General features: G+C 40.0%; 1 protein-coding gene across 1 annotated transcript in view; it reads left to right on the forward strand.

The window, feature by feature from the left end:
• Positions 1 to 16,544, forward strand: part of OTUD7A (OTU deubiquitinase 7A) — a 247,108-nt gene that overhangs the window by 194,814 nt on the left and 35,750 nt on the right. Inside the window, exon 9 of the mRNA XM_074966182.1 lies at positions 2,625 to 2,737. Coding sequence (XP_074822283.1) covers positions 2,625 to 2,737 — 113 coding nt within the window. The remainder of the gene's footprint in view (positions 1 to 2,624; positions 2,738 to 16,544) is intronic.

Raw genomic sequence — 16,544 nt, forward strand, 5'->3', positions numbered from 1 at the left:
TTCTATTATTGTTTAACAGTGCAATTACAACTGTGATTAATTGTGGCTATTTTTGTAATCTAGTTAATTTGTTTTGTGTTAATTGCATTCATTAACTGTGATTAATTGACAGCCCTAATTATCTACTGAAAATTACATTACAAAAAAATGAAAACTGTAGATTAAATCATGAAAGAAAAGAAAATGTCAGTTAAGGACCAAATCTCTACCCTGAGAAAATTGACCATATTTTGAAATATGTATTTTAACTGTAATCCTCAAGTAGAGTAAAATTAGACACCTCACTTTTTCCCCCAAAAATTTTCATATCCAAATATGTGCTGGAAAAAGCTGTGTTTGAGGGCAAAGCCTTCCCCCATTGGTATGGAGGACCAGGCCTGCTGCAGATCCACTAGCAATGGGGCCAGATACCTGAAGACCTCATCTGGGCTCCACTATTGCAGAGGGTAGGGGTGATCAGCAGTGGAGTTTGCCAAGGAAGGAGTAGGGCCTGTGTTTTCTGCAACTAAGCAGATCCACCAGCTATTTACATTCATACTCATGCAGCAGAGGCACAGAAACCACACGGGCTACTGCAGTCTCTGATGCAGTGGCTGCTGTTGAGCAGCTCTGCTAACGATATTTTATCGCCTTCCAAAGTTCCCATGGAACCGTTTCACACCCAGTGCTCAAACCTTTCCAACAGCACCCAACGCGGTTTCCCAGGCTGTGTGCGGGAGCAGGGTTTGCCCTTTTGTGCATGCCTCTGCTCACCTGACCACAGTGAGGAGGTTCAGCAATTCCTCCAGCGTAGTCATGACAAATGTGAAATCATGTGGCCAATTGCTGAACACAAAGGTAATTAGTTTTAGGATTTAGTTCTTGCCTTTATCTACACACATCCAAAATTTTAAATAGAAAGGCCCTTTCATTTAAACAAAAAGTCATTCTGCCTGTGGTAAGGGGATACAGAATTCTTCTTTTATATCAGCTCATCGGGGAGCTGCTGGCGTTGCTTTGCTACTTGGAAAGCACAGGGGAGCAGAACTGGATCTCACCAGCACCCGTTCTAATTAGGCTGTTGAAAGAAAATAATCAAGAAAACTCTAGAAATTTGAGTAACAGCACCTTTGGATAGCTTAGCTGCTGTCGCATTCAAAGCTGTGAGGTCCTGTTCTAAGGTCCGTTCTTCTTTTCTCTCAGTGTGAGAATTTATGCTCACATGGCATTCCATCAACGGCAAGACATAGTGCAGATGAATTAAATCAATAATTTTCCAAGTACTCCAGCATAAGTGTTGGCCATACACAGCTAGCTGAACATGACCAAATAGTTTTGGCTGGTATTTGTGCTATTCATATATGTATTTTCCCTGCTTGCTATTGGCAGCAGCACTAATGAGAGCTGCAGAACTGAATTACAGCACTAATAAGAATCTTATATGTCCTTCCTGACCCTGTCAATGGGAGACAGTTGAGCTATCACCGGCTCGGCATCCTCTAGTCTGCCTGAAAACACAATGGACGGAGGTGCCTACCTGCCCTTTGTGCCTTCGGAAATCTCTCCCTCCAATCTCCAGGGGAGCGGGAGAGAAGGTGTCACAAGTACTGCTGTCCCTGGCCTATCAAGGAAGATCTTCAAAGTAGAGCAAGGCAAAAAAATTTCAATAGTTTAGTCACCAAAAGTGCCATATCGGTCGACCCAAAACTATTTGCAAATTTGTGTCGAGTTCATGAAATAAATTTGACTGAACTGAAAAAATTTTAGTAATGCCAAAACAAAACATTTCATTTTGACCTGACAAAAAATGTCAGGCATTTTGACAAAAGCAAAGGAGGACTAAATTCACAAAATGTTGGTGGAGGGAAGAAATTCCCTCATAACGTTTAGCCACTGGTTTTGGTACTCTTCTGAGATGTGGGAGACCTGGAATTCAACTCCCCCTCCCCCACCTCACCTCCTTTGTCTGATATGGAGAAAGAATTTGAACTTAAGTGTCCTATGTTACTGGTGAGTGCCTTCACCACTATGAGAGAATTTGGTATGTGGCTTTTGCAATCTCTCCCATTAAAGCTGTTACATGTTGTATCAAGTAGTCATTGGGGTGAGGACTTGAACTTGGATTTCCTATACGCTAGCTGAATTCCCGATCCACCAAGCTATAGAGTTACTCTCACCCACTCACTCTTTCACTGGCCCATGAAGCAGTCATTGTCATCATGAATTACTATGAATTTCCACTATGAGTGACAATGAATAGTCATTGGGTCAGTAATAAGATCAAAGATCCACTATGGCACCAGAACCTGAGAACCAAAATGGAAGGAATTTCACATGCATGTGAGATGACTGGATGCCTAGCTACCCAGTTAAACAATTGCTTGGGGCACTTTTGCAGAAGCGAATTGAGAGCCTCCAGCTGAAAATTTTATTCAAAATGTAGTAGCCGTCTTTGATCCGTTTTGATAATTTGGTGCTGTTTGATTTGAAAAAGTGATACTGTAATATCCCAGGGCAATTGCATGTCTTATTCAAATAGCACTAAAAATGAAACACAACATATGTTAGTGGGTCATGATGTCTACTGTCTGATACTGGTGATATTTTTAACATCCTATCCTGAAATATACTCTTCTCTCCCCTAGTCGGGTTTAGTTTATACAGAAGAAGAGTGGGAACGGGAATGGAATGAACTGCTTAAACTGGCTTCAAGTGAACCTCGCACTCATTTTGGCAAAAATGGAGGCATGGGTGGTGGGTAAGTTGGATTGTAACAGATTATTTTATCTTTTGCTTCTGTTGGATGGTTATACTAGCACATGCACTAGAGTAGTACAAATAAATGAGGAATTTCATGGAACATCATTCATCTAACTGTTGCATTTTTCATGTTGTACGCTAGAATACTTACTCTGTAATAGTGCCCGTCATTTTATTGCAGCCTCTGAATACAATGATTGATTCGAGCTGGTCAGATAATTCCAAAGTACCTGTCTGTGCGGCCATGCAGAAGAACCAGGGCTCCACAAGCCCCAGTTTCTTGCTCTCTGGAGGTAGTGTGGAGGCAGTAGAGTCCAGACCCAGGGAGATGGAGGGTGTGTGCCTTTCATCATTCAACAATGACGTCCCTGGGTTATTAAACACCAGCCAGAAAAATAGCCATTACCTGGACCTTGGGGTTGATGCATGGAAAGTAGAGGTGGGTAGAAAATAAAAGATCTTCAGGACTCCATCAGAGAATCCCTTGATGTTTTAGAAGGTTATAAAGTGGTGCTCATTTGTCATCTTTTCACAACGCCTTAGGTCAGATTCCTAATGATGATTTTTTTTACAGCAGCGGCTTGTCTAATAAGCGAGATTATATGATGGGTTTGCCTGTGATAGCAGGGAATTGGACTCAATCCAGGAGGTGTCTTCCAGTCCTATTTCTTATGTTCCTATGTTTGTCCATAACTCTGTGTTGTTCAAAACAGGGCAAGGCCTTTGACTTGCACAAAACTTGAACTAAGTGATATTTGGATGTGAGAGGTGCCAGCTGGTTCAACAGGTCATTAAAAGGTCTTGGTCCTATAGTGCCCTGCTGAGATGGCTGACCTGGGGAAAGTTAGCCAGCACTTATGGAGGTTACTTTCACCACAAGCAAGAGTAATCTCATCAAAAGGGTGCATAGGAGGCTGTTCATAGGCGAATGAATTCTAATATGAAAGTACCATGTCCCTGCCACTAGGATCAGTGCCAGAAGTCAGGATTACAGAGGACCTACACAGTGAACTTCTTGGGGTTTTGGGAAGTGGGATTGAGAGCCTCGTTTGGCTGCCTATTTTCTGATGGAAGAGGGAGACTGAATTTAATCCTATAGTAGTAAATAGCAAAGACATTTGAAATGAACTAGAGAAGCCAATAAAGCAGGGGTGGCCAACCTGTGGCTCTGGACCCGCATGCGGCTCTTCAGAGGTTAATATGCGACTCCTTACATAGGCGCTGATGCCGGGGCCGGAGCTAAAGATGCTAACTTTCCAATGTGTTGTGGGGTGCTCACTGCTCAACCCCCTGCTCTGCCCCAGGTCCTGCTACCCCTTCCCCCGAGCCTGCCATGCCCTCGCTCCTCTCCCCTCCCCACCAGAGCCTCTTGTGCACTGCGAAACAGCTGATTGTGGCGGGCAGGAGGCATAGGGAGGGAGCGGAAGGCGCTGATTGGTGGAACTGCCGGTGGGGGGAGGCACTGGGAGCTGGAGGGGGGTAGCAGATGTGGAGGCTGCTGACATATTACTGTGGCTCTTTGGCAATGTTCATTGGTAAATTCTGGCTCCTTCTCAGGCTCAGGTTGGCCACCCCTGCAATAAAGGATAAACCAGTATCCAGTACTGGCACACTTCTTCTTACAGATCTCTCTTGCTTTTTGCTCACAGGCAGAAAACCTTCTAAGAGCATTGTTGGTAGTGTACAAGGGTCATTAACTTTCAACAGTGTCTACTTTTAGAACATTGCTCTTCTTCTAATACGGTCTAATTGGAAAGGAAATACCCTAATCAGACTGAGCTTTCAGCTGTCCAAACTACATACAAATATTTTACGTGTTCAGATAAGAAATGAACAATAGATTTTTTTGGACATTAAATTTGTGTGTATTCTATACAGTGTGTATCAGGCTACATCCTTCCCTCATTTACACCTGTGCAAACCTCCAGTGCAGTGAACTGGGTTGCAGAGAATTTAACTCAAAACAGCCATGTGCTTTCACAAATGAAGCAATGTATTATTACAGAGCATGTCACACTTTAAAAAATCTAATTACGTTCTGAAGGCAGTTGGGTGACACAGGATATAAGCTGGGGGCAGAATTTGGCCCTACAGAGAAAGTCAGTTGTGATAAAACATATTCCAAAGTACCCAGATTTTTTTTTTTTTGGAAAAACAAAAGGATTTTTTTTGTTTATATAATAAGACAATACACTACAATAGATAGTTGTAGTCTCATAAGGCCTTTTGAAATCTACACACTACTTGAACTTTGATTCCATGTTGTTACCAAAAGCCCTCAATGAAAATAATGAACCTTTATATTGCAGAGCTTGGTATAGTTTTTTTTTTCTTTCTCTTTAAACAGTTATAATTCATCTGTAATATAAATAATATCAAGCCAGAAAATTATTTAAATATAGTTTTCTCAAATTGAAATTGATTTGCTCTTTGTCCTGTTGAAGTTAACAGTGGGATAGTAGCTAGAGAGGTCACATCAGAGCATACACATCAAGTTCTAAGGCCTTATCTGATCTTTCTTACCTGATTTCCAGATGTGTTCCTCTGGATTCATTCTGCAAGAGTGTGGTTGATTGCAGTTACTTTGATTAAACTCTGGAGGTTGAATGAATCTGTGTCAGATGGGCAGTTGTTGGAAAATATTTTCATTACAAGACAATGAAAGTGGGTACAGCCCTCATACTTTGGCTCCCTGGATGGCCATCTCTGTCAATATAATTATGTACATTTTAGTTAAATTAGCATATTGGAGCATACTGTGGTACTTGATGAGGGTTAGGGTAAGACCAAGTTCTGTGTAACTTACTACCAGCTTGTATTTAATTTGAAGTATAAAGAGGTTTCAGTAAAAATGGAAAGAATAAATTATATTTTTAGATATTACTTAAGGAAATAAAACAATATTGTTTGTATAATAATTAAATATCCTTACTGCACAAATGTAATTGGATTTCTTATAGCTTTAGGACTTAACATGAAATAGCACTGAACACTTAATCAAAGTGCACTTGTTCATGAAGTGCAGTATAGTTTTGTTTACAATAGACCGGCCCTGAGAATACAAGAACTTTAATTTTCATACCTGAATAGGGGGGGTGTTATAACTAAAGCCATTTATTCTCTATTCATTCAGTGCATTCTTTTCTCTAGTTGCTGCTTCCCCTTGAGAAAATTGCATGTTATAAGTAATTAGACCAAGTGGAGGCGTAAACCACAATAAAGATAAAATATCTTTAGAAAAAGTGTTCCTACTCTCCACTGTGTTGAAGCAGAATGTGACATTTTCTCAGCATTTTTAACCTTTAGATGTCAGGACTAAGGATTTCGCTGACACAACATTTTTATTTTCAGAAAAATGTTTACTAAGCATAGTGTATATATATTTGTCCTTATATACAGAAGATAACAAAGAATAATTTTGCTCTTCAGTCTTCTAAATCTGCCACAGTCTTTTAAAATGTAGTTCAGTCCACATTTCTACTACAGGCAGGTACTCAACACCAGTTCCCACAACCTCATTTTATCCATCTCATACTGTATGTGTCTCACGGAGCACACAGCTTCAATGTGTTTGGTCAGAGATGTGCTGAAATGGTGGTGGTTGTATTTAACAGAGACACATACACCTTTTAAAAGTTCCCTTTTCAGTAATAAGCTTTTGTGAGCTACAGCCCGCTTCATTGGATGAAGTGGGCTGTAGCTCACAAAAGCTTATGCTCAAATAAATTGGTTAGTCTCTAAGGTGCCACAAGTACTCCTTTTCTTTTTGCAGATACGGACTAAAACGGCTGCTACTCTGAAACTTTTCACCTCCCCCATGGTTTTTTTTAAAAGAAGTCTAATACCATTTGTTAAATCAAATATAATTTAGGTCAAATTGTTGTTAGTTACATGTATTAGGCATTTCTCTTGTTGGGGATGGGAAAATAGCAATAGGAAATGGTCAACAAATCAGATGTGAATTACAATCCTAATATACCCATTAAAAGAATAGTGAAGACTAACCAAAACTAGCCAAAGAAATTAACCTGTAAAAGTGTATAATTTTAGTACTCACTCCAACCATTCCATTGCAAGGAATATTGACTGAATAAATTATTCTTTTCAATGTACCATACCAAAAATTACTACTTAAACTTATGCATCATCTAAAAGGGAAAAGAACTCTTCAAAGAATAATATTTTTGTCTGACAGTGTCGTGTACCTACCAGTTATTTAGTGTCTCAAATAATGTGCAAATCAGCCTTTGAGTTATAGATGAGGTAATCTCCTCCTTTGGTGCCAGAACTAACTAAAGCATCAAAAGTCACGTACCCATCAAAAGAAAACCTCAGTAACAAATGTGTTTTGATTTTTGTCACCACATCCACCTGTGAGTTAGTTTTATTTATTTGTTTGTTGTGAGTCAAATGCACTTATAAGAAATCTGCAATTGTCTGTGAACCTCCAGGGGTTCCTTGAGAACCTTCTTTTTGTGAGAGCAGATGCTGAGGAATTGAAGTCACAGAGCAAGAAGAAGATAGAGAATCGAGGGAAAGCTATGACTTGAGTTCTTGCCTCCTACACAATAAATCCTGCAGCCAGTTTAAATAGGATAATTAACCATGAAATAGTCCTTGTTTCAGAAGTGATTTGTACACATTGTCCTAAGTGGTCCCAAAAGGAATCTCAGATCATCAAAATCTTTTCATTTATCTTCATGTTGAACCAAAAGCAATAGGACTGAATGGAAAATCCAAAAGGGAACTGCTTCAGTTTGAGAAAAGGTTTTTACATCCTTTATTTTATTTTTAAAAAGGGCCTTACTCCCCTTCTCTCTCCCCAACCCCCACCTCTACCCCTAATGCCCCTTCATAGATAGTTTTCAGTTAAAGGGCTTTAGTGACTGATTGGATTGTTATTATGACAGTTCCTTCATGGACAGATACTGGGGCCAGCCGAACACTTGATGTCATGTGATTACATTTTCATACCTTGCTTCTTGCAAAGGGATGAGAACATACCCTGGGGGAAGTGTAGTGATTTCATTTAACATCTTTGTCTTTCCATGACTCAGGTAGTTTTACACTTAAAGCAGATTCTGTCAGTGAATAGTATTTTGGCTTTAAAACTAACAGGAATGTTAGCTTCTAATTCAAGACATTGTGGGCTTGATATTGTTAATGTTTTGTTGTCACTATTCTATAAAACCAAACGGTTTTAAGGGTTTTTGTTTGTTTGTTTTTAATCACAACAAGATACTCAGAATCTTCCCATGTGTCATCTTCAACACAAACATGAAGAGGGAAAGTAGGGAAAAATCAGACACCTTGTTAGGAAATAATCCTTAATGCACAGATGACTCAAAGCTTGAAGCTCCTTGAGTTAAGTCCTAGCAGTATTTCATCAATGTATAGGACGAGCTGTTTGCTACAGCTCGACACATTTCATTTGAAATGGAATTAACCTGAAGAGGGTCACTAACATAGAATCTTAGGACTGGAAGGGACCTTGAGAGGTCATCTAGTCCAGTCCGCTGCACTCATGGCAGGACTAAGTATTATCTAGACCATTCCTGACAGGTTTTGTCTAACCTGCTCTTAATCTCCAATGATGGAGATTCCACAGCCTCCCTGGGCAATTTTTTCCAGGGCTTAACCACCCTGACAGTTAGGAAGTTTTTCCTAATGTCCAACCTAAACCTCCCTTGCTGTAATTTAAGCCCATTGCTTCTTGTCCTATAGTCAGAGGTTAAGAAAAACAATTTTTCTCCCTCCTCCTTGTAACAACCTTTTATGTACTTGAAAACTATCATGTCCCCCCTCAGTCTTCTCTTTTCCAGACTAAACAAACCCAATTTTTTCAATCTTCCCTCATAGGTCATGTTTTCTAGACCTTTAATCATTTTTGTTGCTCTTCTCTGGACTCTCTCCAATTTGGCCACATCCTCCCTGAAATGTGGCACCCAGAAGTGGACACAATACTCCAGTTGAGGCCTAATCAGTGCAGAGTAGAGTGGAAGAATTACTTCTCGTGTCTTGCTTACAACACTCCTGCTAATATATCCCAGAATGATGTTCGCTTTTTTGGCAACAGCACTACACTGTTGACTCATATTAAGCTTGTGGTCCACTATGACCCCCAGATCCCTTTGCGCAGTACTCCTTCCTAGGCAGTCATTTCCCATTTTGTATGTGTACAACGGATTGTTCCCTCCTAAGTGGAGAACTTTGCATTTATCCTTATTGAATTTCATCCTATTTACTTCAGACCATTTCTCCAGTTTGTCCAGATCATTTGAATTTTAATCCTATCCTCCAGAGCACTTGCAACCCCTCACAGCTTGGTATCGTCCGCAAACTTTATACGTGTACTCTCTATGCCATTATCTAAATCATTGATGAAGATATTAAACAGAAATGGACCCAGAACTGATCCCTGCGGGACCCCACTCATTATGTCCTTCCAGCATGACTCTGAATCACTGATAACTACTCTCTGGGAACAATTTTCCAACCGGTTTTGCACCCACCTTATAGTAGCTCCATCTAGGTTGCATTTCCCTAATTAGTTTATGAGAACATCATGCAAGACCGTATCAAAAGCTTTACTAAAGTCAAGATATAGGTATACATTGACCTAGCTCTGACTGTACAGACTTTTACAAGACCCCTACGTGGCAAAACTACTTAGAAAAAATTGTAATAAAATATTGGTTCACAAACTTTTTCATTGAATGCCCACATATTCATGGGGAGATTTCCTTGTAGCCCACCTTCACTTCATACCCAGAGTCTCATACCACTGTTATGGCAACTATGGTAATTGCACACAGTGGACAATTAATATTAAGGGAATATTGAATATATTTGTAACTGTCTGTCTGATAATGAGTACTAACATCTGGAAACAATGAGGTGAGCCAACACCATATGACAAGCCAGCCATCCACAGATCATCAGCAAGTCCTGCACAGACCACAAGTGACCTACAAATGCATATGAGGACCTCTGCAATAAAATATGTAGAGCTGGTCAAATGTTTTGACAATTTTTTCTTTTAAAAAAAAGGTTTAATTTCAACATTTTTCATTTTTCTACAAAAATATGTTCGGTTCTGAACTGTAAATACAGACAGAGATTTTTATTTCCTCCCTCGTCTCTGCACATGACTCCTGCACTATATCTGTGCCACCAGGCGCTGAGGCACAGTGTAGGGCAGGCTGCCATAAGCAGCCGTATACAGCTCCCTTTGCAAGCCCTGTCTTAGGGGGCAGGTGAGGGGAAAGGAGCAGGAGGGGGATATTCCAAACTGCACACAGACTGAAGATTTTACATGGCTCCAGAAAGGGAATTGGCCTATAGGCAGACCTCAGGAGGCTACTATAAATTAGAGTACCCTTAGTGTTGCTCTGATTTATATCAGAGGCAGTATTGGTTCCTGGAGCAATCCAAAATCCCAAGAGTATAAAGGTGACTTAAAGCCAGCTTTGCAGCTTCTGCCCCTTTGCTGCATCTACTGTGCTGCATTTCCTGCATCTCTACTTCCTTCTGTGTAAATTTGAATCAAGGCTTCTTTGGTGTCTAGGTTCCTAATAGTCACCAATTTTAGGAGCCAGAATCAGTCCATCACCAGGAAAGGACACACAAGTGACCTATTTGAGTAGCTTTAACAGAGCTGGTATTCAATGTGAACACCCATCTCAATCCAGAACAGCAGCCATTTTTTCCATTCCATCATTTCACAAGTGCACGTTTTTTGAAAATTCAGGATCCAAGCATTTCTTATGATTTTTCAGCACTTCTAGTCCCAGACAAAACAGGGAAGTGAATTAGTCGTTTTTTGTTGTTTTTTTTTAATATGAAAATGTGACCATTTGATTTTGGGGGAAAGCTTGAGGTCACGTCTTATTTTATCAGAGAATTTTGCTCATCCACTTGCTTACACAAAGTTCTTAATTACTGTAGTAAATAATTAACGTTTTTTTTATTTTAATTGAGGCATTATGGGGCAGAAAATCATTAAGATCATGTTGGTTTGTTTTGTGGCCTAAAGTTTAGCTGATTTATTGAAAAGCAGTTTAAAAGCAAATCTATAAAATGTGTCCACATATTTACTGATCTGAAGAATGTGACAGTCATGAAGAAGTGCCCAGCATATTTTAGACATAAAATATACACACACTGTATGTCAGACTGAGTAAGAATCATTCAAACATCACTGCAGAGAATTCTTGCATCCTCCAGGGTGACAGGATCACATACACAGCCACTCAACCAGGGTATTGTCGGTATGAGTAGGAGCAAGTTGGGAGTTTAAAAATAAATTCTTTTTTTGAACTTTTGCTGATGTTGACAGAGAAAACAAAGGAGTGGTTAAAAGTGTATGTTAGCATAAGTGTTTTATGTAGAGCCAGCTCATGTCCTTGGATTGAGTCCATTTATTTTGGAGAATATGATAAACATCTCTTCCTTGCCCCAACCACCTTTCCAAATTCTTGTCTAAGTATGTCATATTATTCTGGTCATTTAGAAAAAAGGACCTTAGGGGAATTATCTCATTGGCAAGACAACAAGACAGAGAGGTCACTTTGCTGCAGTCCATGTCGTCTTGTTCAATTTGAGAAATTGCCTCCTTTGTAATAATTTTTCAGTGTATATACATATTTATATACATATTGGTTTTCTCCATTGGGAGATGAAGACTCTCTGGAATGCTAAGTAACAATCCAGGCTATTAAAACCTCCAATACTCTTGCTGGTCAGGCATTACGTTTGCCTTCCACCCCTATGCTCTAGCATACCTGGCATACCTAGGCATATCAGATGCAATTTAAAGCAACTCAGCGTGTTCTAGATTTAAATTTACTGTGATTGATGTCACAAGACATTTTTCAGTTTCAGTTGAAAAATACAAAAAGCTAAGTGATTTCTTTTAAAAAAAATCACCATTGATGGGCATGATAGAGATTTAACTCAGAATACCAATGACTCTAATAATTATGAGGAATTAAACCAAAAACTTGTAAAATAAACCCAGCTTAAAAGAAATTTGGTGTCGAGTGGGTTTTCTATGAGTAAAAGAATCTGAGTTTACATGGTACAAAGATCATTTGGATGTTCCTCTGTCATCTTCCTGAGAAGGCCAGTTTAGTAATGCTTCTGCAAACAGACACATTACCCTGATGATGGTCTCAGCGTTCAGTCATTTTTTGACTGTTAAATGCGGAGTGACCACAATGACCTTTGATTTTTTTACATTTTCTTTTGGTGGTCGGATTAGTTCTGTAATTCATATATATGAGTTTGTTTCTATCCCTTGGTATTTGGAGAGCAGATGCCAATGGGAGATTAGGTAAAATAGCCTCAGAGAGAATAGATATTTTAGTGCTATATTGTATTTTGTAGCTACTACTGAAATTTGTATTAGAAGTTTTGTATTTTGCTAGAAGTAAAATTTGTAAAACAATCACTAATTATGGTCTTTTCAGTTTCCTCAGAAAATTATACACTTGAAGTTCATGTATTCTTTGAGAATATCATGATCTATATTAGTGACAGTAATATTAGTTGTATCCAGAGGCCTCATTCATAATGGAGCCCCACTGCACTCGGTTCTGTTCAAATCTATAAGAAGCAGCTGTGGCCCTGAAGCTACTACAATCTGTGTAATGTTAGAAATAAGATGTAGTAGAAGGAGCTCTCTCTTTGGAGGATGGAAATTTGGATCCAAACCATGCAATGATGTACCCATGGAATATGGTCCCATTGAAACTAAGTTGCATAGTCCCGTTGTAGTCCCATGCAAACGTAAGAGGCTTTTCAGGATCCAAATATTGATTAGTAGGGTGTTGCTGTAAGTCAGAAGATGTAATCTTTCCGTTCACATTTATGGCTGGGCTGGAGTCTGTAGTGTAAGATCATATTCTAGGTTATACATTTCAGGTGGGAGGTTGGGTGCATGATGTAGATCTACCAAGGACTCCATTTTGGAACAATTGTAGGGAAAAAATGTATCTGGTTCCTGTGGGTAAATTTGTCATCATTTCTATACAGTCTCTAAACAGCTAGACACAAATCCTCAGCCAAGGCAGAGGAACACATAATACAGTTCAGGGGAAGTGCGGGAGGGAACAAAGGTTGCCATTGAACACCTCTGATTCAAGACCAGCTGCAAGCAAGGCTACTTCCCTGGCATAATTTAGAGCAATCTGAAGGCTGAACAAAGTGATCCCAGCAGTCAGTGATCCCCAGAGACCAATATGGCAGCTTGGAATCAGGAGAGCTTTAAGAAGCCCTGCAGATGCCTTCTTATCAGCAGCCACACCCCTTATGGTGGCAACAGGTGTGGACTGGTGTAGGAGCTATTACAGGTGTCGACTGGCTGTAGGACCACTTTGCACCAGCAGTTTGGCATAAAGTAACTGCAGTGCAGCACAGGTGCCAGGTCTGAGGGCAATATCCTGTGAGGTTGCTGAGTGCCCTCAACACCCATTGAAGATAATGGTAGTTGAGAGTTCTTAGTATGCCTCTCAGGATAAGGTGCTAGTGGGCTATGATATAATGAACAATAAATAGTATGATTTCATGAAGAAATATCTTGCCAGACAAACTTGACTGTTCTTATTTTATGGAATTATAAAAATAGTGAGTGAAGTTAAAGCATCTGATATAATATACAGTATCTGCATTTTAGTAAAATATTATTCTCAACTACCTTTAATTGGCTTGGACATAGGCACTGTCACATAGTCTGAAAATTAATTGAAGGACCTTAAATAAAATGTAATGATGAATGGCAATGTATCTGGTTGAGAGGACTGGCTAATTGACTACTACATGGATTCTTGTTAGGCCCAAGTATTTTTCAGTATCTTCATTAATCTTCAGCAAAATCATGAAATTCATGGCTGCTGGTAATGAGGAAGAGATCTGAACACAGTAATTACCCAGAAACAATACAACGTGTCCTAGAGAATTTGGAGAAGTGTGCAGACCATGACAAAATGAGACTGAATGTGGGAAAAATGCGAGCTGGGCCCTTTCACAGATCCACGGCTCTGCTCTATGCCCTAGCCTGTAACCAGTCCCTCGGGATGACCCCTTAAGTACGCTGGGCCCCAAAGCCCTATGCAGTTCCATAGCGGCAGGACTCCAAAACTGAGCCTTCAGGTGCCAGGTGGTCTACCTTTGTGGTCTACCTTTGTGGCTCCCAGTAGCAAGTCCAGCAAAGCCAGACTCCTCTGGGAGACTTGTACTTTACTCCTTCAGGGCACAATGCTCCCAGTAAGTATTTGCAGCAACAGCAGGCAGCTTTTTCAGCACAAGATAATTGATTAGTCACCTGGCATACAGAATCTGAAAGTCCTCAGGTTAGCATGGAGTAACAAAGGTTAAGACGGAGTTGAGCCTGGCCAATGTCAGGGCTCTACCCAACCAAGCTGCAGTAGAATCCATTTTGGCCCAGTCTCTCTGTCCCTTTGTTCCATGGGGGGGGTGGGGGGAGAGGGGGTGCACGTGGGTGCTGTGTCTCTGTGAGCTCAGCTCTTAACACAGCCACCTGACACCTTTCCCCTTTGTTCTCCTGCTGGAGGCCTTTGCTCAGCTTCCTTGCAGAGGTAAGGAGAAAGAAATCTCCTTCCTCTTAGGTGTTTGTCGGTAGGTGTGGATGTCATGACCACTGGGGTTTCCATTTGTCTCTTCAGTGCCTCCATTCAATGTTAGACTTTATTCAGCTTGTTGAGGATTCTGGTTTCCAAACAGGCTGCTGAGTCACCACCTCATCCCTTCCCTGTATGCTCAATGCATAGCAATACAAAGCCCAGAGGAATACTGAGGCGTGCATAGGAATCATAAAAATATTACCAACATTTCCAGATTTGTCACAGAGGCAAATAACAGGAGAGAGAAATCTGAACAACATGAATGGGATTGTGAATATAATTTTTGAAGTGACTTAGTGATGTGATATTGAAGGGGGGGAAAGGATAGTGGAATTTTGATCATACATATAGAGACATCATATCACTTGGCCAAGGAGGTAACCGTCCCTCTCTACACAGCTCTAGTGCAACTGCACCTCCAGTATTGCATTCATGTCTGGGGACTTCATCACCTGGGAGATACTGACTAACTGGAGGGAGTTGAGACAATAATAACAAAAAGGATTACAGGACAGGCCATATTGTCTTATGAGGAAAGAGACAAAGGGTTAAATACCTCTGTCATGTTGTCCTAGTACCAATGTCCTTTTTGGCTAAGCAATGATTATGGAAGAGACATAACAGTCTGCAAATGCTGGAAGGCTGTAAACACCAAGGAGGTAGAGGAATTTAGGAAGGAATAATGAGAGAAAATTGAGAGAGGAAATGTGAACGGAATATCAGGGAAAGCTTTCTGACAATCAGATTGAATAGACGCAAAAGAAAAGTGACATCCACAGTTATAAATTGAGTAGATAAAATACTAGCGTATGTCGTGAAGGGAACAATCTACACTGATAGGGAGATGGACCAGATACGTTCTAAGAAAAGGAATACTTGTGGCACCTTAGTGATTCTGAGGTTTATATGATACCAGCCCTTCAACTTTAGTCTGCTCTTCATAAATTTTCATTCTACTGACACTCCCTGAATTAGGTGTGAAGATTTTGTGTGAATGTTTTCGGAGGGGATGCAAGATGCCAGGACTACGGCAAGGTTACAATATTTGGACTGCAGCTCCTAGTGCAATGCCCCCACACAATATTCAGTATTCTCTTTTGACAAATGTAATATAATGAAAATTAATATTAAAATGTGTATCTGAATCACTCTGAGCTCATGATTCTGGTTTCCTCTGGAAAGAAATGAGTGAGTGGGTGCCAAAGCAAGAGGGAGTCGTGAGTGAAGAATACGTGCCGCTCTTCACAGTTTTATAGCATGCAGCATGTGTCAATAGCTTAAACACTGATCAGATGTTTCTTTTTTTCCTCTGTTAATTCTACTTGTTCATATTGAGCGGTTTGTAAATTATCCTCTTCTTGTTCTATTACAAAATTCTATCTTGTGTTTAGTTAAAATCAGATTAAAACTGGAAGAAATTTGACCTAAAATAGTGGTACAAGTCTAGTGCATCTATCCTCAGGGTTTTACGGTGAAGTCATTTTCTGGCAATGGGTTGTATGATAGTTCAAGTACTATATATGGCAATCTTATTATCACTCTTTCAAAATCAGACTGTAGCATGAATTTGAGCCACGCGTGTTGGGCCCTGATATTCCCATAGATATGTGACGTATGCTATCTAGACTTCAAAAAAGTGTTTTTTCTTTTGTGACTCTTTCTGTTTCCATGAAACAAGTGGAAACAGTCCCATTGTATACATGAGTAAAAACCAGAAATATGTGACCCTAAAGTTTGATGGGAAATTCTAGACACATTAAGAGAGAAAAGATCTCCTCCTTACCCAGAGAAGAATATTCCTTGCCTTTGAGAAACTTACGATGTTACACTAATTCCTTCTGAACTGGCTTTTTGGGAGCATATGTAACTTCTTACGCTGATTCGGAGGAAAGAATAGTGATAAAAAATACTTATATTTAGTGCAAAAGGTAGCTTATCTTTGTAGATTCATCCAAAATACTGAGGGAAAAATAAAGGAATATTTAACTGGTACTGCTAGAATTTAGAGTAGCAGCCGTGTTAGTCTGTATTCGCAAAAAGAAAAGGAGTACTTGTGGCACCCTAAAGACTAACCAATTTATTTGAGCATAAGCTTTCGTGAGCTACAGCTTGAAGTGAGCTGTAGCTCTCCAAAGCTTATGCTCAAATAAATTGGTTAGTCTT

The sequence above is a fragment of the Natator depressus genome, chromosome 10 (assembly GCF_965152275.1).
Source record: "Natator depressus isolate rNatDep1 chromosome 10, rNatDep2.hap1, whole genome shotgun sequence".
Lineage (NCBI taxonomy): Eukaryota > Metazoa > Chordata > Testudines > Cheloniidae > Natator > Natator depressus.